The 24,586-nt window shown below is 40.7% G+C and overlaps 1 protein-coding gene across 1 annotated transcript in view; it reads left to right on the plus strand.

Annotated features, from left to right (window-relative positions):
• The window catches only part of LOC128897472 (metabotropic glutamate receptor 5-like), a 35,889-nt gene extending 14,276 nt beyond the window's left edge, over nt 1-21,613 (plus strand). The window contains 3 exon segments of the mRNA XM_054164779.1: nt 11,864-11,959; nt 13,550-13,711; nt 20,052-21,613. Of these exon segments, the coding sequence (XP_054020754.1) occupies nt 11,864-11,959; nt 13,550-13,711; nt 20,052-20,874 (1,081 nt within the window). The 3' untranslated portion in view covers nt 20,875-21,613.
• Nucleotides 21,614-24,586: the final 2,973 nt, after the last annotated feature.

Raw genomic sequence — 24,586 nt, forward strand, 5'->3', positions numbered from 1 at the left:
CACAGGACCCTATCTTTCTATCCTTCCTTCTGCTGAACAGATACTCTCTTGTGAGATATTTCTTTGTGACTTCCAAAGGAATAATTTGAATTCTAAATCATGAAGATAATTCATATGTTCAGTGTATAAAAATCACAGTAAAAGACTGAAGGAAAAGGAGTGGAAATACTGTCCTGCTTCATATGACAGAGGGTATTGAAGTTCACCATGCTCAGTGGTTCATTTTAATCTTTTGATCCCTTTTACTTTTGATATGGGTGCTGTGGGGATGATTTGGGTTACATATCTGCTAGCACAAAGAATTCTACCTCCATGAAAGTGCAGTTAAATGATTTTGTCATTTCTCAGCCACACAAGTCTAGCCTGGAAGTGACAAGTAGCTAGATTTTCCTCTCCACTGAAACATCTGTGGATTTCATGATTGATAATATGAGTATTTCCAGACATGCCTTTGTTGACAACTGGAATTGGCATGGTACAAGGGCAGTTAATGCTTCCGTGTTTGTGTGGAACAAAATGCAAACTTGAGGGAGGATTTTATTAATCATACCTGCAGGAAGAATTAAGCCAAAGTGATGATTTCTTTCTGTCAGATTATTACTAATGCTTCTCTTCCAGTGACTTTGAATTGGTACAGAAATAGCCAGTCTGTTGCAAGATATTTTGTACCTATGATTAGTTAATGATGGTGCCTTCCAGTCCTTTCCAGGTGCAGAGTAGGATACTATTTTAAAATGATAAATCTTTTATCAGCTTAATTGATGGTTACCTGACATGCCCTCTTCTACAGCCTCTGTTTGTAACCCTGAATGGCCCTAATACAACTTCTGGGCCACCTAAAAGAGGCATTCTTCATACTGTGTCCTCAATAGGAGGCCAGTCTTCCTCTTTGAGATTATTGTTATATTTCTTCATTTTCGCTGCAGAGTTCATTTGCATCACACAGGTTTTTTGCTCAGCAAGATGAAGCTACAGATGACAGGAGGATCTTGGGCTTCAGAAGGATTTACTTGTCATCATTTGGTCTAGAGTCTTTATTTTATTCAGAAGTGTCCTAAAAGACTTAATGTATTTTCTTCTTTTTGAGGGCTCAGTTTCCACGTCTTTCTCTCAATGTGTAGATACCATCTGCAGTAGTGAGTTGTTAGCAGAATGAAATAGATCTTCTTTGACAATTACTTCTTTTTAAATATCACTCTCTTGTAAATAGCTTCAGTCCTGAGGAGCACCGAGAGAGTTCAATAGGCAAAAGGAAGCACAAAGCTGTTATGTTGATAAATTTGCTAAGGTATGAAGAACCAGATCATTTTGTTTGAAAGTTGCAGGAGAACTTTTATGTCACCAGGAGCATGAATCAACACATAAAACTGAAAAGAAGATAATCCTAATGCAAGTGTCTGAATCTTCAGCTGGTTAAATGGCAATGGTGCCAGTGAGCTCAGCAGTGCTGAATGTGAGCCTGAAGGGTCTGGGAATCCAAGAGCAAACTGATTTCATCAATCATGGGAAACTCTCTCTAATCAATGTCTACTTAGTTGTATTAAAGATAATTAAGCAGGGTCCTGAAATATGCTGAGTAGATTTAATACGCTGCTCAGCATTTCACTTACGTCTGATATCTTCTCAAGAAAGAAAACCACTTTCAGCTTCTGTTCTGCTTACAGTAGAGCATGAGCAAACATTTCACTTAGTATTGAAGCATTTATTTAAAAAAAAGAAAAATCTTGTTGCATAAAGCAGTATGTTTTAAGGTATTATTCAGTACAACACTCAAAAGCTTGTTTGGATGGATAGCTCTTCGAGTGAACACTGAAGTACTCAGAATCAAAGGAAATATGCACTAGAACTACACAGTGTTATTTTAAAAGCTCAGAGGGGTTTTATTTAAAAGAGAGTGAGTCAGTGATGTATTTTAAAGAAACATACTATTTCAGTCACCAGAACACAGAGGGCCCCTATCATTAGTATTTTGCTTCTTGACACTAATTTATAGCAGAGTCTAGTATTGCATCGAATCATTGTCAAACAGATAATGCCAATGTTCTATTCAGAGCTTCCTCATCAGATGCAAAATGACAGATAACATGACTGGTTTTGCCTAAATAAAGCAATGCATCTGTTAAAAGTCCTAAATGACTTTTTTTGCATGGCTTATTCTTCAATTAAGAAAACTCAGGGAACCAGTGGATGTGTTGGAATGATTCTTCATGTACTGAGAGAGGTAGAAGGAAAAACTATTCATTACCTAGTGAAAGGAAAACCATTTCATGCAGGTTATTGTGATACTGTAGTACTCACTAAAATATATTCTACCCTCATTTAAAAGCAGGGCTAACAAACCAGACTACCAGAAACAACTCCATAAAGAACAATGCTGAACACTACATAGCTGCTGGCAAAGCCACACAACCTGTGTACAGATATATCTAGATGTTCTTCCAGTTATCTCATGAGTTAGTTTCACATGAACTAGAAAGGCCATAAGTAAATTGAGCAAATCTTACCTTGAGGTCCCAGGAACTGTTGGCACAAATGCTGCACAGCCCTTTTGAAACAGTCTGAAGTGCAATACTAATTCAACCTTGCCTCATGCTTTACTATTCTGTAGGTAAGATATGGGCTGTGTTTATTTCTACAACTAGAGCTGGTACTATGTTTCTAGCCAGGGCTGCGCACCAAAGCCTTTCAGCCATGCTGCCTTGGCCTGGGGAATAGAACTTCCAAAGCTGCTCTTACACGCAGAATTACACACAGAATCAAGCAGGTTGGAAGAGACCTCCAAGATCAAGTCCAACTGATCAACAAAGCCTAGCTAATCAGCCAAATCATGGCACTAAGTGCCTCATCCAGGCTTCTCTCAAACGCCTCCAGGGACGTCAAACCCCACCACCTCTGTGGGCAGCACATTCCAATGGGCAATCTCTCTTTCTGGGAAGATCTTCCTTCTAAGATCCAGCCTAAACTTCCCCCTGTGCAGCTTGAGTCTGTATCCTCTTGTTCTGTTGCTGGCTGCCTGGGAGAAGAGATCAAGCCCCACCTGACCACAACTACCATTCAGGTAGTTGTAGAGAGCAATAAGGTCTCCCCTGAGCCTCATCTTCTCCATTCTAAACAGCCTCAGCTCCCTCAGCCTCTCCTCTTAACTTTCTAATATCTTAGGTGTGAATTTCACACAGTAATTTCATCACTGTAGGTGTTCATCTCTTCTGGGTCCTGTCTTTAAATGGCTCAAATCACACTGGTGCCATTTTCTGAGCTTACATACATCAGCCTTTAAAACACATCCATCTTCCTCTACTAACTGGAGAAAAGCAAGTTTGCTTTCCATTACCTCAGATAATACACTGCTCTAGGCGACCAGCAAAGTGTTAAAAACACCTCTAATGTCTTCATATGTCTCTCCCACATACCTGCTAAGCAAGTTTTAAAATGTCCTACCAACATTTTTCTCTCTGCACTTTATGTTTCTCCCAAATCTTCACTCTGCTCCTCTTCAATTCACCTACTGTTAGTTATAGTTGTGCCAATTGTTCCTGCCTTCAGCTGCTTCCTTTGGACATCCCCAACCACTTTGAAGGTTCTTCAGTTGCTTCAGCAGCAAATTCTGCATTGTTCCAGCCTGTATGATTTTATAGGATAAGCAAGAGGAGCTTGGCATCCTTCTATAGCTGTGACTTGGACACAGCAGAGATGTTCAGGTAGTGAGATAGGAACTGAGGAAAGAAAAGTGAAGTCAGAAAACACTCAAGATGAGGTTCTTTGCTTGGAGGCTTAGCTATATAGGTTTCTGCTATTTTTACAGTGACAAACAGAAGAAAGAAATTAGGCAGCTAAAAGTGTTGTTTGTTTGTTTGTTTGCTTTCTAACTGTCAGTTGTCATTCTCCCTATGATGATATAGAACTCCTTAGGTTTCTTTTATAACATTCTCAGGAAACAGAGGCTGCTAGGTACCTGTTGCAAGCCAAAAGTACTCCTGTGAAAAAATACAAACCAAATTCTCCTTTTCTAAATGGTTTAGGACTGCTGAAAGCAACTGTTCATATTCCAGCCTGGACCATTCTATGATGCTATGGTTTGAAAAGGGATGGATCTGTACTTTCAATGCATTACCCAGGCAGGCAGACATGAACATTCAACAGCGAAGAATCTTCACCAACAAGAGTCAGATTATCTTAGCCATATTCGAGATGCAGTGAGTGTTGTGGTACTGCACATAATTCCTCCACACAGATGTGAACAGCACAATACCAGACAACAGAAAAATAAGATGCAGATTGATTTCTGCACCTTATCATAGACATTTATCCACAGCAACCCATAAATCTCAATGAGATCAAAGCTTCATAGCCCTACATGGCAGTGATGCTTTATTCTACCTGGATTTACTAAAGGATTTCCTAAATAATTAACCATAAACTGTGACTGTCAAAACAAGTGAACTACTCATTTGGCTCTTAATATATTAACTTGTCTTTTAAAGAACCTTGTAAGAACCTTGTGTGACTGCAGAACCAGGACAGCATTCATTCAGGAGTGGGGATCCTTTGCTGTAGTGAGCCAACACACCCTCAGGTGTTTCTTGTATGAATCACTATACTTTTGTTTTATCTTAATCTACTTAGACAAAGATGCTCTCATATCCACCTAAGAATCAGACACTATTTAAGAGCATTTTTTTGTCTCCCTCCCTAGTGCTACACTGGTACAGTAATAGCATTTTGAGGGAACAAGAGCTGCCTTCACAGGCATCTGAAAAAGAGTTCAAGTGTCCAGGCTCATGTGTTGTTAAACGTCATTCCCTATCCTCTATGAAGAAAATATGTTAAGCACACTAGATTTTTTTTCAGTGGGCTGGATTCAGCCCTGCATCACCAGTGGTTGTAATTAGTGTTTACATCAGACAGTCCCAAACTGTGCCATAATTAAATATTTTTGAAACAGGTGTCTGCCCTCATGAAGTGTGCTCTGCTTCCGCAAAGAACAGCTGGTTTTCCCTCTTATCTTTTCTCTTTCTTTTTCCATCTTATGACTGACTCTATCTGCATCATTACTATTCAAACAGAAACTATTTTGATACCAAAAAAAAAAATAAGAAAAATGGTTTTGAATCAGCCATCTAGAAGCTGCCATCCATGGCTTAAAAATAGTGCAGTCTATCATATATCAGCACGTCATGTAGCGGCATCAAAATCTCAAGATTAGAATAGAATAGAATAGAATTAACCAGGTTGGAAGAGAACTTTGAGATCATTGAGTCCAACCTATCACCCAACACCATCTAATCAACTAAACCATGGCACCAAGCACACGATCAAGTGTCTTCCTAAACACCTGCAGTGATGGTGACTCCACCACCTCCCTGGGCAGCACATTCCAATGGCCAATCTCTCTTCCTGGGAAGAATTTCTTCCTAACATCCAGGCTAAGCCTCCCCTGGAGCAGCTTGAAACTGTGCCTTCTAGCCAGCACCAGAACAAGAGAACATCTAGAGACAGAGACCACCTTCTCAGTCTTGAACAGAAAAGAGGTGTTCTGCACAAAACTTGGCCATTTTTCCTAGGCAGTTCTTTCAGAAGCCTGAAGTGAAATTTCTCAAACCCTCACCCTTTTCTTCTCAGATTTTAATTTTTTTCCAAGCATTCATTCTAATTCTGAATCAGATTGAAATCCATTTAAAACACTTGGGGGGGGGGGGGGGGGTGGAATATACATATTTAACAATCATGTTGACCTAACTCTACAGTCTTAGCTGTTACAACTTCTTGGAGGTCTGACTAGTGACTACTGCATTGCATTATTAGGAAATACGCCAGGAAGATGTTTTGTTACCAGACTCTGATGGGAATTCCCATCAGAATAAAACTCTGCTGCTGTTGCACATACCATGCAAGGGGCTCAAAGATGCAGCCTGTGTAATTCCCATTGCCCAGGTGTCCAATCTTATCAGAGAAACATAAAATCATAGAATCAATAAGGTTGGAAAAGACCTCAGAGAGTCCAACCTGTCACCCAACACCTCATGACTAGCTAAACCATGGCTTCAAGTGCCACATCCAGTCCCTTTTTGTACATCTCCATGGATGGTGACTCCACCACCACCCTGGGTAGCACATTCCAATGGCCAATCTCTCTTTCTGGGAAGAATTTCTTCCTAACATGCAGCCTAAACCTCCCCTGGTGCAGCTTGAGACTGTGTCCTCTTGTTCTGGTGCTGGGTGCCTGGGAGGGAGACCAACCCCACTCGGCTACAACCTCCCTTCAGGTAATTGTAAAGAGCAACAAGGTCTCCCCTGAGCCTCCTCTACTCCAGGCTCAGTGGCTTTGGTACTGTAAAGCAGAATACAAGGAAACCTGGGGGAGTCTTGTGAAAAGCTGAAGTTGGTTCCCATTCCTCACATGTGCATCCACTGAGAAAGAGACTGATCATGAATTTGTCCCACAGCATATTCTATTGGGACACATTTCTTACAGTAAAAGTGCCAATTTTGTCTTCATTTATATGCAGCCTGAACAGTTCCTCTGACACTTTTTGAATGAAGATAAATGAGCACTGCACTTCTCTTTCAAACTAATTTGCAAAAACTTTTTCTTCACACACTTTTGTCAGAGCCTGGTTTATAGGTTCATAAAATACAATCAGAGGTCTGATACTTTTGCTGATGTTATTGGTCACACAGAACACTAAGGCTAACATTCCACCAGGCCCATTGCCTGGCAAAATGAAGGAAAACACAACTTTCCCAAGCTGGAGAATAAGTCACAGTCTTCATTACAATTATTGGTTCCATAGTTTCTGCAGGGAGCTGCAGGGAGTTACTCATAGAGAAATGGAGTTGAATATAGCAGAGGTTGTAACCTCAGACCAGTGAGCTCGTGGCTGGTGTATCATCTCCTTTGGAATTCCATCAGCTACCTGTCAATTATGCCAGCATGGATTGCTTTCCTGCTGGAGCCTGGTGGAGTAATTCTGTCTTGTATGAAATAAATACTGACTGGAAAAGGCAGAGAGCTAATTTCTAGCCTGGTGAAAATAAATTTACTTTATTGTCATAGAATGGCAGAGAAGAAAATCCAGTCTGGGTCTGTTGTACCCCTAAGTACCCTACCAATCAGCCTTTTGTACTGGCTTTATGCTGGAAGACCTTTACAAGTCTGGTTTATTTCACTGAAAAACAAAGCAAAACAAAATAAAGCAAAGCAAAACAAGTCAAACTATTCCAACAACAACAAAACCCAACCCAAACACAGAAAATAAAACAGCAAAAAAAACCAAACCAAACCAAACCACTCACACAGACACAAAACACAAACCAGCCAACCCCAACACACACCCAACAACAACAACAAAACCACAGCCAAAACCATTATTTGGCAGAGCAGACAAATAATTTTTCTGTGATTCTCAGGCTTTTCAATCAACTCTTTTACATGGAGAGCTAAAAAGGAGATTAGGAGAGAATGTGAATAAGGAGAGATGGAAAAATAATGCTTAAGAAGCAAGTGCAGGGTGTTGCACTTTGGTCACAACAACCCCATGCAGTGCTACAGGCTGGGGACAGAGTGGCTGGAGAGTAGCCAGGCAGAAAGGGACCTGGGGGTACTGGTTGATAGTAGGCTGAACATGAGCCAGCAGTGTGCCCAGGTGGCCAAGAGGGCCAATGGCATCCTGGCCTACATCAGGAACAGTGTGGCCATCAAGTGCAGGGAAGTCATTGTGCCCTATACTCAGCACTGGTTAGGCCACACCAGGGAGGTCGTGGAATCGCCATTCCTGGAAGTGTTTAAAAGGAGCCTGGATGAGGCACTTGGTGCCATGGTTTAGTTGATCAGATGGTGTTGGATGATAGGTTGGACTTGAAGATCTCGAAGGTCTTTTCCAGCCTGGTTAATTCTGTATTCTGTGTTCTGTATTTCTTTACTTCATAGCCTTGCTAGAAAAGAATTTTGATGCAAGGAAAAAAAACACAAAGAAATGACTCTTCAGAGAAAGTCACTATCCTTTTGACTGATTAGTCTGCATTTATTAATGAATCCCTTACCAAATGGATCATTTGGAGCTATTTTAATTGAATATGCTAAAAAAAAAGAGAATTACATTGAGAGATTACTGAATGGTTTGAATCCTTCATTTTTCTTTATTTTTCCCCTAAATGACTTAGTCTTGGTGTCTGGTTTTGGACAAGCTTGATACTGTGATGAGTTAAACTTAAAACACAGTGAAGTGACTGAAAAAAAAAATCTTTTATGAAACTTAGTGAAACTTATTAGGTCTGAAAGATTTTGATACATTGCTGCTAAAACATTCCATTTGTATAATGAATTGATATACTTGAATGCCCTGATTACAATGATGTTTAATTTGTGTACAGTGTTAGGGATTGGTTTGAATTTCCAAATCAACTTAAATTTAATTAAAATAGTGATTGATTGATCTAAATTGTTTGGCTGCATTAACTGAGCACATGTGTTCAGGCCTACTTTTTTGAACTATTTATATCACAACAGCATCCCATCGTTCTGAACCAAGCATCGTAGGCTGAACTGTGCAAATGAAATGATGCTGCAAACAGTTCCTGTCCTACTGTTACACAATCTTGCAAAATGAAGTCATACAATCATAGAATCAATAAGGCTGGAAAAGACCAACCTATCACCCAACACCTCATGACTAACTAAACCATGGCTTCAAGTGCCACAGCTATTCCCCTTTTGAACACCTTCAGGGACGGTGACTCCACCACCTCCCTGGGCAGCACATTCCAGTGCCCAATCTCTTGCTGGGAAGATCTTTCTCCTCACCTCCAGCCTAAACTTCCCCTGGCTTGAGACTGTGTCCTCTTCTTACTGGTGCTGGTTGCTGGGAGAAGAGACCAACCCCCACCTGGCTACAACCTCCCTTCAGGTAGTTGTAGAGAGCAGAAGGTCTCCCCTGAGCCTCCTCTTCTCCAGGCTAAGCAACCCCAGCTCCCGCAGCCTCTCCTCATAGGGCTGTGTTCCAGACCCCTCCCCAGCTTTGTTGCCCTTCCTGGGCACGTTCATATGTCTCCATGTCCATCTTAAATTGAGGGGCCCAGAACTGGACACAGGACTCAAGGTGTGGCCTAACCAGTGCTGAGCACAGGGACAGAATGACTTCCCTGCTCCTGCTGGCCACACTCTTCCTGATGTAGGCCAGGATGCCATTGGCCTTCTTGGCCACCTGGGCACACTGCTGGCTCATGTTCAGCTGCTGTCAACCAGTACCCCCAGGTCCCTTTCTGCCTGGCTGCTCTCCAGCCACTCTGTCCCCAGCCTGTAGCACTGCATGGGGTTGTTGTGCCCAAAGTGCAGCACCAGCACTTGGACTTGATCAATGCCCTCCTGTTGTTCAAAGCACCCATGAAGCTCTGTATGGAAGCTAGCCAAGAGCAGGAGCAGAAGAAAAGCAATCTGTTCTTGCAAGCACTGCTCACATGTAGCATTTTATGCCTCCTTCACATAGCAGCTGAAGTAGTAAAATATTTTTGTAATAGTATTATTTTTAACTACTGTAAAGGAATGTTTGAGAGGGTTTTGGTTTTTTCTCTCCTCAGATTAAATCTTCTAAAGCATATATATACACATATAATTGTTCATTATTATTTCTGTTTTAATGGCCAGGAAGGGGACATTTTTCTAGTGCAAGACATTCTGAGGCAGTATCACGTCTTTTATCTGCTCTGAAAGCTGCCAATACTGTTTACACAGAATCTCTGGCATGTCTTTCCCAAACGGTCACCCAAAGAACTCTGCAGCCTCCACACGGTAGTTAAATGCACTTTCTACACTGGGACCAGAGTTTGGTCACTGTTTGGATAAGTAACAAGTTATTTAACAGTGAACAAATGGCAGTAGAACAGTTACTATGGTTCAAGGCTTTGAAGCATTCTGTTTCTGATGGTGTCATTTGCTCTTGAGTAGGTGGAAAAGTTGGAGGTTTCATAGTAGTCTCTCCATTCACTTTGATGGCAATGAATGGGCAGCTTGAGGAGCTTCTTTGTGTGGGTCACATGCATCCTAATCAGGGGCTCTTCAGGACAGAGTTTCCAAGGACGCTTGCCTCATTTCCTTCTATTGGCTACTTTTTAGTAGCCAGCACATACAAGCATTGAGAGTTCTTCTCTTAGTCTTGACTTTTTCTCCTTCTGTCTTGTTGGGCTCAGAGTATCTCTTTTGATTATTGGGTCTAAATGTAATTGTGATTTTCCTTCCTGCTCTTCCTAAACTCTACTTTCTTTGACGTCTAACACCTTCCACTCCAACTATATTTCTTTTTCTTTCATGTGAAACTTCTACACAGTCTTTTCTCTTTGCTCTTTCTCCTTGGCTACCCTGATTGAACTTATATGATCTAGTCTGACTTCCTTTGAGTTTGCATTGAATTTACATATTTTCTAAGCTCTTCCACTTTTTCTTCTGCTCTAGGAATCAACTTCCATTTAATATGTCTGTGTCCTGCACAAGCTTCATGCCTATCTGGGAGCACTGCATATACTGCACTTTGGATTGCCTTAAAACCTTGGCAGCCAGTCCACAAAACTCCTGTTGTTCCTCCTTTCAGCAAGGTTATAATTTGCAAATGACAGGACTTCTCTGCTCTGGGCACACCTCATTTCACTACCTTCAGTTCACTCAGATTCACTAAGCTTCTTCCTCAGTTATTTATGCAATATACTCTGCCTCTGGGATCTACACAATTGCATCCAAAGTTTAGCTTCACTTTGTGTGTACTCTGGTTATTTTTCTTTCACAGGGTTATTCTCTTCAAGATAACTTTGGGTATCTAGATCAAGCCAATGGACAAGCAATAAATATCTCTTTTATTCTGCAGTGTTAGGAGTGTTAAAATGTACAAGCTATCCCCATAGAAATGTGCTAAACCCAGTGCAGCTCATAGCATGTGGGAAAGGAGTATCACAAACTCTTTGATAAGACATATGCAGGCACTTTGCCCCACTTTTATTAAAGCATTCAGACAGGTGTTTCAACACCTAGCACAAGAATTTATACAATTAGGGTGAAATTCACCAGTGGGAAAAGAGTCAATATGTGATCTTTTCAATGCTCACATCCCAGTGCTCACAGAGTAAGCAACAACCAGTTCCTGTCCTAGTGTACTATCCAAGGATTCCTTTGGTCTTCAAGCACTAAATTATTTATTCAAATGATATTTCCATCCGGTGCAAGGGATGGAATTTGAAGCATTCATAATACTGTGCTGAGTCCTAGGACTGGGGCTGGTATCATCTGACTTCCTGTCTACATCTCAGCAAGTCATCTACCCTGCTTTGTTTTTAGCTAGTGGAGAGAGGAAGGCCCACTCACAACACAGTTAGCCCACCCAAATTTTATCTAACCAAGCAGCTGCCCTGGGGCTTGCTTTGACAAGCAGAGAAACAAATCAAGTATTACAGAGATGGAGGATCAGAGGAAAAGATTGTTAGCATTGAGAGTGTGGCCACCAACTGATTTCACACTGATCCTTAATGCAAGTGTTGTTTCTTTGAAATTATTTAGCCATTCAGTTAGACCATTTTTGGTTTAACTGCAAAAAAAATACTAAAGACAAAAGGTTAGCATCTTATATGTGCTGTAGGATCTTTTTAGCTTCTCCTAGCTATATATATATAAGAAAACAGTGAGCACCTCTCCTAGACAGCCCTGTTTGCTTTAGCCCAGGGCTGGGGATTTTCTGCAGTTACTCCACCACGCTCAGGGCTGCTTTGCACTGTATCCCACCACTGCCCCAGTAGCATTCATGTGCATGGCACAGCAGCTGTCGCAGGAAGCTGAGCACACAATCACTTCTTTCTGTTTGCTCCTGTTGTTGTCGTGATTTATTAGGTACAAAGGCAGGAGACTGGCCCCGCACAAGTCGGAAATAGAGTGTTTCACCCCAAAAGGGAGTATGGGGAATGGTGGGAGAGCTACAATGACCAGGTAAGCAAACAGCAAGTGGCCTTAGTGCAGTGTACTATGTCTGTGAACAAGAGGAGCAGCCCTGGGACAATGCCAGGCCAGATCCTCTGTCTGTAATTCCTGTGCATCCCATGCAGTATGTTTGGAGAAGAAAAAGAGACAAAACCAAAACACGTGGCCACTGCTGATCTCTGTGTTCCATCTGACCACCAAAAAAACCCCAACCCTGCACCATGTTCATTCAAGTGATCCCAACCACGTGTCCTGTGTGATGTTGTCGTAGTATGGTGCTTTGGGGAGGAGAAACCTTATATCTCACTCAGTCAGCCACTGGAGCAGCTAAAGAGTCTTCAGACTTGGAGTAATCAGCTCCAGAACTTTTCTGGAATGGTGGTCTTGCTACATATTAGGGGTTACATTAAGTCTGATCAAAGCAGCAGAGGAAAGCTGATGGGTGAAACATTTTCAACATGAAAATGGTGGTTCCTCTCAGTCAAACTATCTTGTGTGACAGTGCTAGGTTTTACAGTCATTTTAAAGAAAGCTCCCAATTCATTTCAGAGAGAGCTCAGAGCATCTTTTTTTTTTTTTTTTTTTTGCTTGTTTGTGATTTTCTCCATTTAATTTTATTGAAGTATTATTTTCTACTCTGTTTTGGCCATTGTATACTGTATGGCACTGTAGGCCAACGTCACCATTTTACTGACTATCAAATACTACATTCCTTTTGGCAGTGCTAATGGGATGATCTGTTTCAATATGGCCATTTTGATATTTTTGCATTGAAATATTCCAAACCCTTCAATGCTGTGGAGCTATCAGCTATTCATCTCACTTTGAGCCCAGTCAAATTTCCAAATGTTAAACACTCCCACAGGATCTAAAACCTATTTCTCCAGACATCTTGATTAATAAATGCCTAAGCCACATGTGGCACAGATGGTTATAAATCTTTCATGAAACAGCACTCTTAATAAGCATGCAGCATTGTGCTACATTTTACTACTCCAGAAGTATTGTGTTTACCACTTATTAAGAGATCTGCTCATTTCTTGTCCACCTCTGTAAGCCATTTATAAATGTATCATCAGAGCACAGTATGACCAAATTCCACCTTTACTTTCCCCAACTGTTCCATCACAGGTGGCTTTTATCACCTCAGGAGGGTGTTCAGTGTAACACTTGCACAGTGCTACGTTCCCTTTAGGTACAACAACGTTTGCTCATGTACATAAGACTATCAACCGCGATGCCATGGAGCACACATCCAGGGGACTCCTGCTGTTTAAATGACATCAGGACCATTCCTCACTGGGTGCCATGCATAATGTATACACACCCCTGTCATTCTCTGTCAGCTGGGGTTCTGTTTGTTGTCTGTGTGCTCTCTGGGTTTATTTTTTTTCCCTCCATTGCATTGCCTTCAGTGATATTTAGTCCTCATTCATAAGCTTTCTGGAGTCACCATATAAAAGACCTTTGCAGAGAAGGAAAGTGCGTGTAAATGTCAGACAAGTGTATCAGCTGTATGTTGTCGTACAGTATTCAGCTCTGTTTTGGCCATATATAAACACTTGAAAAAACTTCTTCTTTATATTTATATCTTCACAGTGAAGAATCTGTTTGCATTCCAGACTGTAATCGATCTGAGTCAAGTAGAGAGGAGAAAAAGGTTCCTGTTAAAGAGGATGCCCTAACAGTCAAAAAGACTGGAAACTGTGTCAGTCTAATAGTTCCACAGCAAGACTGTCAGCTGCAAGACCTGCTCAAACAGTTAAGAATACCTGCTGCTTAACAGAGAGTGCAATTGCATTTGATGGCTGTGTTTTGTCATCTCCAGCCACAGTGTCTTGGCCAGTAGTCCTTGTCAAATTTTGTAAGCCAAGTAGTGTTGCCACTGAATAGCCTGGGAAATTCCCAGGTAGAATGTATGTGTTGCAGAAAGGAAAGCAGATGCCACTCTCCTGTCTCAGTATCGAACCAGTGCTAGAATTCACTGGGATGAAGTGCAGATGGAAAAGACAGATGCAGGGATGTGACCTTTTGAGAATAATGACAAAAATCTCATCATCCCACAGGATGAAGAGGTCCCGTGATGCTGATTAAACCCTACTTGCTTCCTTTCAGTCTAAAAAACGCTGTGCAGTTTCATAGTGGGCAGTATTGAGCAGCTCATATTCTCAAGTCCCCCGAGCAGCATTCTTCTTCTGTTTCTGCCCTAGCATGGATAGTTTTCACATCAGGGCTTGACTATCTCTGTATGCTAGTCTTAAAAATGGCTGGGATTTTTCAGGATGAAAAGTGACATAAAACCAGTCCTAAGGCTATTTCTGATCAAGAGAATTGACCACATTCCGCCTCACCTGTGAGCATCATTCATATGTATCTGATAAAATAAATTCTAGAGAGGGATGTTTCATGAGGCTTTTACAGAGTAGACAGCACTTTCCTTTTCCTTTGTTTTTCCATTCTCATTTCTTGCATCATATTTGCATTTATGATTCGATTAAATGCAACAAATAAGAAACAACCTAATAATCCACATGAGTAATTTTTCTCCTAGTCCCAAGTGCCTTAATAACTCTCTAATTATTTGTCAGGAATGTCAGCCACCTGAAATTCCTTCAGTTGAGTGCACTTTGCAATCAAACCTTGAGTCTGGAGATACAGCTGGGAGAGTTAAACATTTTATTTTCTTTCATTTATTTTTTTCTTGTATACTGCTTGTGCTCCTGCTTTCAGGGTCAGGCAAGCTGGTAGTTCCTTCTTTTCCCAGTTTCATACCTTTGACAAATTATGGAAGACAAAAAAGAAAAAACCATATTGACTATGCAATGTTGAGAGCACCTTGAGGCTTCGTGTGTATGAGGAACTGCAGAACCTGCAGTTCAAGAGGTGCCATTGTCCTCTCCATCCTGTGAATAGGATGCTCCAGTGTAGCAGTGCTGTGCTCAGAGATGCTTGAGGTGGCATTTTCAGACAAGAAGCAAAAACCAGCTCTAGCTGCCTCAATTAACAATTGCAATGAGGTCAGAGTAATAAAGAAGTTACATCTGGCATCAAAATCGTTTTGCATTTTGGCTCATGATAATAAGCATCCTAGAAATGTTTCATTCAGATGCCAGACACTTCATTTCCTGTTGTAGCAGGCATGCTGCTGAAACAGCTGCCAGATTTAGCGTCGCTGGTGGCTGGGCTGGGCGGTCGCAGGCAAAGTTTCTGCCCATCAGCTCTCTCTCACTTTGTAATTTCTTTCATCTTTATAGGTCAAAGTCATTTAAATTAATGTCAGCTGTGATTTTCATGACCAAAGGAGGGGTTAACAGACTACACTTCATGGAGTAATATAATAAATGCCCTTGCTGTTGATAACAGAAAACAACTCTGTTTGCAAAAACGGTTGCAAAATAAGTTGTTTACTTCTGGAGCTCAGGACAGGACAAAATGCATTTTTGCCCTGTATCATTCCTCTTTTGTGTTTCATTGTTATTTATCCCCCAAAGAGCAAGCAACATGGGAATAATGTAAGCAAAATTATTTGAGTGATATGTATCACTAGGAGGTTATTTGTATGTGGCAAGACTGGCTTTCACCCAGAGAAACAAATATATGGACATGCAGAGGTTCTCTTCAAAGATCTTTAAATGAGCCAAACAGTGACAACACAAACCATTACACTGGTAGAACTGGCCTAGTTTACACACCTTAACATTCTGCATCCAGTTTTAGTCAGTCATCCACAGTGTCCTCCAGTTCCAGACAAAACTATGACTTTTTCATCCACTTTATTTCAGTAATTTTAGCACATTGCAAGGCACTTGCATTCTCCCAAGGATGAAGAACTCAAGTCACTGCAAGCAGAATCTACATTGATCTGAGACTGACAATAGTGACAAGACTAGAGCAACAAAATAGATGTGTCATGCTTGGATGCATCACAGGCACACACACAGATCACCCCTTATGGAGAGTCACTTTTTAGTTAGAATAGAATGGAATGGAATGGAATGGAATGGAATGGAATGGAATGGAATAGAATAGAATAGAATAGAATAGAATAGAATAGAATAGAATAGAATAGAATAGAATACAATACAATACAATACAATGCAATGCAATACAATACAATACAATACAATACAATACAATACACCAGGTTGGAAAAGACCTTCAAGATCATCAAGTCCAACCTATCATCCAACACTATCTAATCAGCTAAACCATGGCACCAAGTGCCCCATCCAGTCCTCTTCCTAAACAGTTATCACACAAGTCCCTTTTCAGGCAGACTGGTTATATAATTGAATCTTTCACAAGGTTTCAGCAAAGGTTTCTAAAAAGACTACAGCTTACTACTATTTACTTTGAATAAGCAGAAAGTTGTAAGGACTTAGTTAAGCACAGACGCTCATCCTGCTTACCATTGCTAGCTGCTTCTATGGATAAGAGAAAAGGACATCTTTCTTAAAGAGAGGAGAAGACTATCCTTAAGAACCAGGCTTGGTATACACAGTGTTGAAGCAATAACTTAACTACATAAGCTTCTTAAACAAACCAAGATGTTGCTTCAAGTTTGAAGGCAACACTCCACTTTGGCCTTTGAATCATCTAAGCACAACTTTGCTGATCTTTTTAGCTGAATAAATCTTGGAACAGAGTTCTGAAATATGAACTTTATAGACTTATAAATTCAAGCATGTGAAGACAGGTTTCAGGCAGATCATGAAGGTCTCTATCAAGTTATTGTCCAGCATCTGGTTTCAACTGTATTATTTCTCAACCAGAATCACATGCTGATGTTGGTACATGATGGAGAACGAAGATTCCCTTCAGTTTTTGTATTAATCTCTCCTGATTTTTCCTATTTCATTTAAAGATACTCAAAAGAGAATAATTTGCTTATTTTCAAGTTGCATATGCTTTCAGTGACTGTCTCAATATTAGTCCCTAGACACTCATCAACAGAAACAATTTTATCAACTTCAGGTGAATAATGAGAGTACTAATTGTTGTTCTGTCACCAAGTGGACAACTGTAGAGGAAGTATTTGAATATCAGACTTCAAAAGCTCTCTCATTTATACCAGATCCATTTCTTGTACATGTTGTTATCGTGGTAGGTCTAGCAGGCTGGAATAAAAGCCTAACAATTGAAATCAAAGCAGCTTTTAGTTAGGAGACTGGAAAAACAATTAGTATGGCTGTTCCTGAGGCAATTCCTCTTGTACATAAAGCTGAACCTAATTAACATTTAGTGAAAGAAATGTAAAAAAAAAAAAAAATGTGTCATGCAAAAGGCTTCATTTTACCAAAAAGAAAGTATTTTGTTAACATTTTGGTTTGGAATTTGTGTCATTGATTGGAGCTTGCTCTTCTGCAGATCTGAGCTCTGCTCTGCTCCGTTCAGTGCAACATGCTGGCAGAAGAGAAGAGTGGGGTAGGAATATGTGTAAGGCAAACTTAGCAGTTGAATTTCTTTGGGAACTCAAATGTGTAATTCTTCTGTTCTTATCTGAGCAAGCCAAAATTGGTTTGCAAGGAAATTCTAGTATTTCACTCAGGTAAAGTTTCCAGTCACAAAGGGGTCATGGAAAGGCTGGACATAATAATGGAAAGTATTTCATTAGTAGACATCACAGTCTCTGCCTCTGATCTATCATTCTTTCCCTATTGCTAAATTGTGTGCATTGCAGCGATGTCCTGCTAACTTGACAGAATAGCAACAGGCTGTTGCAGCAGGATATTGAAGTACATGGCTGCAATTTAGACATAACCTAGATTCACACCAATATAAGAAAACGAGTGCTGTTCCTTTCACAGAAGTGAGAAATGATTGCACAGCTCAGCCCAATGTTGACTTTGTAGCATGTGGGTGCAGCATGAGAAAGTGGATGGTACATTCCTGAGACAAAAGTTGCAGTGATTGGTGGGCAGACTGCTAGAATTTTAAATATAGGGCTCATTACTTACTGATAATTGCTGCTTGCTTCCTAATAATTGTTTTTATAGCCAGGAATTTCCAATGCATGTTTGTCAAGTCTTTCAGGCCTCTGCACAAAATTTGCATCAAACAGCTACTGGGTCTCCTTTAGAGGCACAGATCTGCATGAAAGCCACACAGACAGTTTGATTACTCTCAGGCACAGTGGTAAGGCAGTAAATGAGTTCATCAACCAAGACTGATACAAACCCAAACTGAGACTGATGGGAGCTGGTGACAGTTGCTCCACAGCTGGAAGACATTCATGCCAGCTCCTGTTCAGCTCAGAATGACATTCACAGGGAAGCAGAGTCAAGTGACCTGTGCCAGAGGCTAGATTTTCTGTCTTGCTCTGGTTGAGTTACAGCAAAAGGAAGGGATTGTCTAAACAGCAAGTTACCAGCTGCCATCTGTTTTACCTGTCATTCTAGGCATAGGTACATAGCAGGTAGCTTCCAAGATCCAGATAACATCCTGGTGATCACTGCTGCAAAGAAATGAGCTCTTATATGCTCATACAAATCATCTCCCAGTCTAGCTTCTCTTAAACCCCCCCGCTGGCTTATGTTGTGTTTGTCTATTGGATTCTGTCACGCTGCTTCTGAAGGGGAATGCTGTTGGCATATGTTGTGTTACATGAGCCATCATAATTCCATGTACTGTAATCATAGATGTGAACCCACGAGAGGGTTTTGTTTACTCTCAGCACAACTCTGTTTTTTTAGATGACTGAAGAGCTATTAAACTGGTAGCATGTGGCAAGTCTCCACATGAAGGCTGGTATAAAGTCATCTGTGTTTAGTAAACTGTGTGTCTTGCAAAGTGTTACACTGCAGACTACCGTGTGAGCATATCTCTTTTAGGCTCAAAAAGCAAACAAACAGACAACAAATTTGTGATACTCTGCCAGGGTATCCAAGGTAGCTGTCTTTCCAAAAATCTGTAAGAGCTGTAGCAAATATTTTGGAAAACAGAGTGAATTGTTGCATTTGTATATAAACCCATGCTTATTTGTATGTGGAGACTATGTTCTTTCCTGTTTACATCATCTCAGAGTCATTGTCTGTTTCAGCTAAGAAATATTTCTAATCATCAGGAATTCCATGTTAATGTGTGCATAAACACCAGTTCATCAGCCTAAGGAAGGCTTAAAAGGAAAGGTTTGGTTTCATACTACGTGTTTCTAAGTGCCTCAGCTGGCTTTTCTTAGGTAGCAAGAGGAGAAAAACAAGCAGGATATGATGGAGTGGGAAGAAAAAATTACCCTGAGAGGACTCATTTTGCAGGAAAACGATGAAAATTGTTTATTGCTGTCTCCAAACTCAGTTCACCATGAGGAGGTGCTTGTATAGGTTGCCTATTATGTCTTTCCTCTAGGAATATGCTTTCATTCTTTGAGCTGACTTGCAATTAAAAAAGAATAATTTCTTTAAGCTACTGGCGGCTAACTTGATGAAGAAGAGATGATCCATCAGAAGCATCTCTCCACGTATGTCCAGTATAGCCTTTTTCTGAGTGTTGCTCCAGTACTTCCAAGTACTGGGATATAGACATATTTTTTTTCCCCCAGTCATAAAGGACTGTGTTCCTCCATCTCTCAATCTACACACTGTGTTCCATACCAGGAATCCACAGTCAGCATCTTACACTGAGCTCCTTACCACTCCCAAGCCAGCCCACATACCTGTCCCCTGCAACCCAGCCAGTCCAGATCGCTCACCTTTTCCCTTCAAGCATCTATTTCTTCCTCTCTGCTCCACGCATCCCTCAGTCCCACAGCCACCTTTTCTGACACCAGCCTAGGAGAAGAAAAGTCATCAAGTTGCTTCCTCTTCCAAGGAATGCCTATGTCCCAAGCAGCAACATAGGGATCAGCAGTTGCTATGAACTATCAGAGAGCAGGTCATGGCTGGATGCACAAATGACCTGTAAAGTGAGTTGGCACCCTCTGATGCACATAGGTATTAATGGCAGATGTAGACACATTGCAATTGACAGATACAGACATGTGAAATTACAGTCAGCTTTAGGATGAATATAGGCTCTGAGCTAAACACATGCTCATGGCATAGGTACAGTGATTACATTTGTAACATTGATGCAAGTTATCATCTTTTCTTGCTTCCATTTACAGCTCTAATGGGAAATCAGTCTCCTGGGCCCAGAACGAGAAAAGCAGCAGAGGAGCACACCTTTGGCAGCGGCTGTCAGTCCACATCAACAAAAAAGAGAACCTCAACCAAACTGCAGTGATCAAGCCTTTCTCTAAAAGCACAGATAGTAGCCGACACAGTAGCAGCGCTACGTTTCCCGAGGCCAGTGCCAAAACGCTTTATGACGTCTCAGAAGCAGAAGAGCAATACCCAGCTCAGTACCGACCGCAGACTCCCTCACCTATCAGCACCCTGAGCCACAGAACTGCCTCCGTTAGCCGAACAGAAGACGACGCCCCTACCTTCCAGTCAGAACCTCCTCAGCGAAGTAGCTCCTCTCAAGGCTCCCTCATGGAGCAGATCAGTAGCGTGGTTACTCGCTTTACAGCCAATATCAGTGAGCTGAACAATATGATGCTTTCAACAGCCACTCCAGGGACAATTGCAACCACTCCTCTCTGCTCCTCATACCTGATTCCACGGGAAATCCAGCTCCCTACAACAATGACCACTCTTGCAGAGATCCAACCGCTTCCTGCCATTGAAGTCAATGGCGCTTCGCAGTCAGCTAGGAAACCTTCGAATGGCAGCATCAAAGAAGGCACTTCAGAGACCCCATCTGCCAAGCAAGACCTTGAGGAGTTGGTAGCTTTAACTCCTCCTTCTCCTTTTAGAGACTCCATTGATTCTGGAAGTGCATCTCCCAGCTCTCCGGTTTCTGAATCCGCTCTCTGTATCCCATCCTCCCCAAAGTACGACACACTCCTCATCAGAGATTATACTCAAAGTTCTTCTTCGCTGTGAATGTAGTTCAAGACAACGTTGGATTTCAATGATTACAAGCAAGTAGTGAGGGGACAGGCAAGCCTTCAAGATCTCCAGTGTTCACGCAGATAGAGTGAGAGGCGTCGGGTCATCTTGTGAGAAATGGAGAGGAAGAAGAGGAATTACTCGAGAAGTGGAAACATCAGATTAATTGTGCTTGTTTTAAAGACAAAATGACTCTTGGCAGATTATCGTGGCCTTAAAAAAACATGGGCTTTTCAGAAACACTGAATCTATTTTTGAGGGCTTATAAGGAGTCTGTTAAATCAGTTACATACCAAGTGCTTTGCTTTAGTACTCCAATGAACTGTGTGTACAATATCCGGGGCAGGGGGGGGAACAAGATTGTAAACAACTGTACAATGGTTTGTTTGTTTACTCTGATTCCTTACCCAGAAGTGAACCTTGATCTTTTATCAAGAATGGAAGACCAAACATTGAATGTACATTTTCTAACAGACTCATATCTGGGACCAACCTGTCAAGCTTTCTTTTTTTGTTGTTGTTTTGGGGTTTTTTTTCTATGAAGATCTGGAAAAGCAGTAATATGTGTTCAGTGACTACCAAACCCTTTGCTGAAGCATATTGTGTCCGTGATACCGTCACACATGGTTAACACTAAGCTGAGACTTTGCAGTGAGTGACTGCAACCTGGAGGGCTTTACAAGTGACTTCTCGACCTACACATTTGTTTATGAAATTCTCTTCTATCAGTATCAAAAAATCAATTTGTTACCATTGGATTCATCTTCACAGCAACGAAACCCGAGGAAGATTTCCTGACTATTTCACCATGTTGCCAACTAATAACGAAGTAGCAAAAAATATTTTCTGGAGTACTGTTTTGTAATTCCCTTATCAGGGCAAGTTGTTGAGGTAAATATTCTCTTTCTAGCAGCACTACCAAGCTATATTATAGCTACACTCCCCAGTGAAATTAACACATTTTTATGGACATTCTTATGCTGACATTACCTGTTAAAATACTCATCCGGACTCCTATAGTCTTTGCTTGTAAGGAACAGGTAAACACTCTAAGGATTTTTGCCATACTTTGAATTGCAGAATTCTAGGAGAGCAATCTGTATTATAATGAATTCTGTCAGTGGAATGGTTGTCATAATTGTAATTCATATAGAAGGGGAAGAAAACCCTTTGTCAAAATCTGCTTAGAGGTGATTTAGCTACTCTTTAATAAGCAACAATTTTAACTTTATTTAGTTGCTGATGACTTGCAGCTATGAACTGTGAAAAAAAAAACAAACAAACAGAAAAAGAAACAAAACTAACAAAAACAACAACAACAAAAAAAAAACAGCAAACCAACTTTCAAAGCAATACAGAGTAAAGGTTAAAACAAAGAAGAACTAATGAGATATGAACCAACAGAGTCTTCGTTTCTTAGCAACTCACAGAAGAAGAAAGGGAATTCCTCATTATTTTTTTTTCTATATCAAAGCAGTACAGTTTAGTGCACTTCATACTGTCACAGCACTTTTGTAATACAGGCAGGGAAGAGTTTTAAAGTTTGAATAGAAATTCAATAATTTTTGATAGGTATAGTTACATAGAACTTGTAAGTCAGGCCCTAAACGCACACTGCATTGGCTCTCTCCTTCATGACATAGCTGTCCTCAGGTGCCAAACTTGTGTGGATTTGTTTTGGTTTATTTGATTTCATTTAAGGATAGCATGAAGTGATGAGTGATGTACTTCAATTCAACGTTGAGTTGATGTAGCCTTATACAGAAGACAGCCTCATGGAAGGGAGCCTTGAAATAAGGCTGCTACCTTTAATTTTCAAAACCTTTACATCCTATTTCTTTGAAGATAGGAAGTTATTTAGTAAGCAAAATCCATACCCTGTTTTTCTCCCCCAAGTCCAAAATGCTGAATTGTTGATCAAGCAAAGAAACAAAAGATGAAAGCACATTCACGTAGTTTAGTAAAGACCATTCTCTATTCCTTTGGGAGCAGAGTTTCACCATCACGTGCTGCACATCAATTTACTGCTCAACAACAATCAAAGATAAAAAAATAAACAAAAAGATGACTGAATCCAGGCTAGCACTTCACAGAGATAGTCTAGTGACTCTGTACATCCTGCACAAAGCAGCTGCAGCTGACAGCACTCTGTGGGCATGTTTATTTCACCAGGTACAGTCGTTTACTAGCTATGCCTATTTGTAGTTCTTGCCTCCTAGCACGACTGATTAGTGCAGGCTCCATTCTGTGCAGCTGTACAGTTTCCAGACCAGAGCTTGGTTTTGCCCTCCTAGTTCACTGTACTAGCATGTCTCATCATTCCCTTGCTGCCCATCTTTAGGAGAAAGCATCTTCTTTCAGAGGTTACAACCCATAGTTAAAGGAAGGGCATGTCCAATCAGTCTGTAAGAAAAGCATTTTCATTTAGGGAGTCTAGACCACTTAAATGTTGTTTGTGGAAGACTTATGTAATAATATATGTTCCCCATCAGTGTGATTTTGTTTTGATATATACAGAGTGTACTGAGATAGTTAATGTGATTTTCAAAGGGAGTCTATTACTATCTGTTCTCTTATACTTCAAGCTGTTGACCGACATCCTTACTAGAATATGCTCCACCTTGATCTTTCCCTAGCCTTTTAGGTTCCCATTTCTATAGTCTTTTCTTATGTTGGTGGACTCTCAATATTAATGTATTCCTGCTAAAGTCTGTGGACTTTGCTTGCACTGTGAAATAATCAACAGTGGAATAAGGATTACACAAACAAACATAGAAATCTTTTCTTAAAAACAGTATTAGTAAAAGGAGTGAGAAATAGGAACTGTCACACCCCCACTCAGCATAAATATACCTCTTCTGCTCCCAGATTGCAATTCTGCACAGTCCTGGCCATGGCTATTGCTCAGAGCTTTCATATGTATTACCAAGGTGATATACGTATGTGTGTGTCTCTCTATGCACACATACACACATAAACCCCTCAATCAAACACCTGAATACAGGTTTTAAGAGGATTAAAATCTTAATGCTACGCAAATTTTAAACACTTTTACTCATTCTTACTTTGGGAGGACTCATGCATCATTTGTACATCCATTAGCTGGAAAATTTAACTGTGTAATGTAAGAAGGAAGGAGTCTGCTGTGATTGTACCTCCCCGTTGTCAGTCTGTCTTTAATGGAAGATAGGTCAGCTCTAGTGTCATTTAAAGAAGGTAGAATCCATTTTATTCATCCAGGCAGGAATGTACCAGTGTGAATTTGTATGATATGTTTGGATTTCAACAAAGGGAGGAAAGTTTTTTTGCAGGGAAGAAGATAACAATGAGGTAATTACTGTAGCAGTGATTCAAACGAGCCCAGTGGGAGATTTGCAAGACTGGAAAGCACTTTGATAGAAGCCCGTGGGTTTGGCACATGAAACAAAGAAAATTATGAATGATAGACATTATGATTCTGTTATGCTGTTTGTATGCTAGCTTCTGTTTAAGACAGTAAGATAGAACAGCGGTGTTTTTCAGACATAAAAGCAAAGGTTGCGATCATGAGCACTTTCCAATTTAAATAAAGAATGTGCAAGTACCAACTGAATGGCTTGAATTTGCCTTCCAATTTAGTGCTGCTGCCAGAAAGGGAACTGAAGGAGTAGAAACTATTGTCATTCTTGACTACAAGGACCTTGGAAAACCACTTGTTTCTTTTGTG

The sequence above is a fragment of the Dryobates pubescens genome, chromosome 10, assembly GCF_014839835.1.
Source record: "Dryobates pubescens isolate bDryPub1 chromosome 10, bDryPub1.pri, whole genome shotgun sequence".
NCBI lineage: Eukaryota > Metazoa > Chordata > Aves > Piciformes > Picidae > Dryobates > Dryobates pubescens.